General features: G+C 71.6%; 1 protein-coding gene across 1 annotated transcript in view; it reads left to right on the plus strand.

The window, feature by feature from the left end:
• The first annotated feature begins 6 nt into the window (after window positions 1-6).
• The window catches only part of LOC120504494 (basic salivary proline-rich protein 2-like), a 6,209-nt gene continuing 5,210 nt past the window's right edge, over window positions 7-1,005 (plus strand). Inside the window, exon 1 of the mRNA XM_039714008.1 lies at window positions 7-1,005. Within this exon, the coding sequence (XP_039569942.1) occupies window positions 56-985 (930 nt within the window). The 5' untranslated portion in view covers window positions 7-55 and the 3' untranslated portion in view covers window positions 986-1,005.

Here is a 1,005-nt window from a genome sequence, read left to right on the forward strand (position 1 = left end):
GGCGGTGAGTGTCCGGTGGGCTCAGCCCACCCCCCCCTCCGGAGGAGCCGTAGCGATGATGTTAAAGGGGGATCCCCCCATGAGGGAGGGAGGGGGGACCCCTGGGTGCTCCCCTCCCCCATGCACCCCCCTCCATCCCCACCCAGGGGTGCCCGGAGCGATGGGGCACCCATGGAACCCCCTCCCCCATCCCGGCCACGCCCCTTTGGTCCAAAGAGGGCGTGGCTGGGTGAGGACACGCCTCCCTGTGCCTGGACACGCCCCCTCCCAGTGCAGACAAGGGGCATCCGTCCCCCCAAAATCTGGGAGGAGCCAGGGGTCCAGAAAAGCCCCCCAAATTCGGGGAGGGTCCAGGTGTTCAGGAGAGCCCCCCCAAAATCGGGGAGGGCCCAGGTGTTCAGGAGAGCCCCCCCAAATTCGGGGAGGGTCCTGCGGCCCGGGAGAGCCCCCCAAATTCGGGGAGGGTCCTGCCGCCCAGGAGAGCCCCCCAAATTCGGGGAGGGTCCTGCGGCCCAGGAGAGCCCCCCCAGATTCGGGGAGGGTCCTGCGGCCCGGGCCGCCCCCCGCCCCATCCTGGGGTCCCCATCAGGGCTGGGGAGGGGGATTCGGCTCCGCTCGGCTGTTTCCGTCACGGGCGGAAGCGCCCGAAGGCTGCCAAGAGGTGTTCGGGTATTTCCGCGTCCACTCGGGTGTTTCGGCTCCACTCGGGTATTTCCGGCTCCACTCGGAGTCGCGGCGGAGCGGGCGGCGCTCGGCTCTTCCCGCGGCGCTCGGCGGAAAGTCCCGAAGGAAGCTTCGTGCGACTCCGTCGTGGAGGCGGAAACACTCGAAGTCCGTGACGGCCGCGAGCCGAACCTCTCCGGGAAGAGCCGAAGCGGCGCGGGGAGGCGTGTCGGGTGTTTCCGGCGCGGCGGCGGAAATGGCCGAGGGCCGGCGGCGGCCGCCATGTTGGGAGCCGCGGGGCGCTGAGGCGGCGGCGGCGTGAGGCGGCGGCGGCGGCCGGGC

The sequence above is a fragment of the Passer montanus genome, unplaced genomic scaffold (assembly GCF_014805655.1).
Source record: "Passer montanus isolate IOZ18808 unplaced genomic scaffold, ASM1480565v1 scaffold295, whole genome shotgun sequence".
Lineage (NCBI taxonomy): Eukaryota > Metazoa > Chordata > Aves > Passeriformes > Passeridae > Passer > Passer montanus.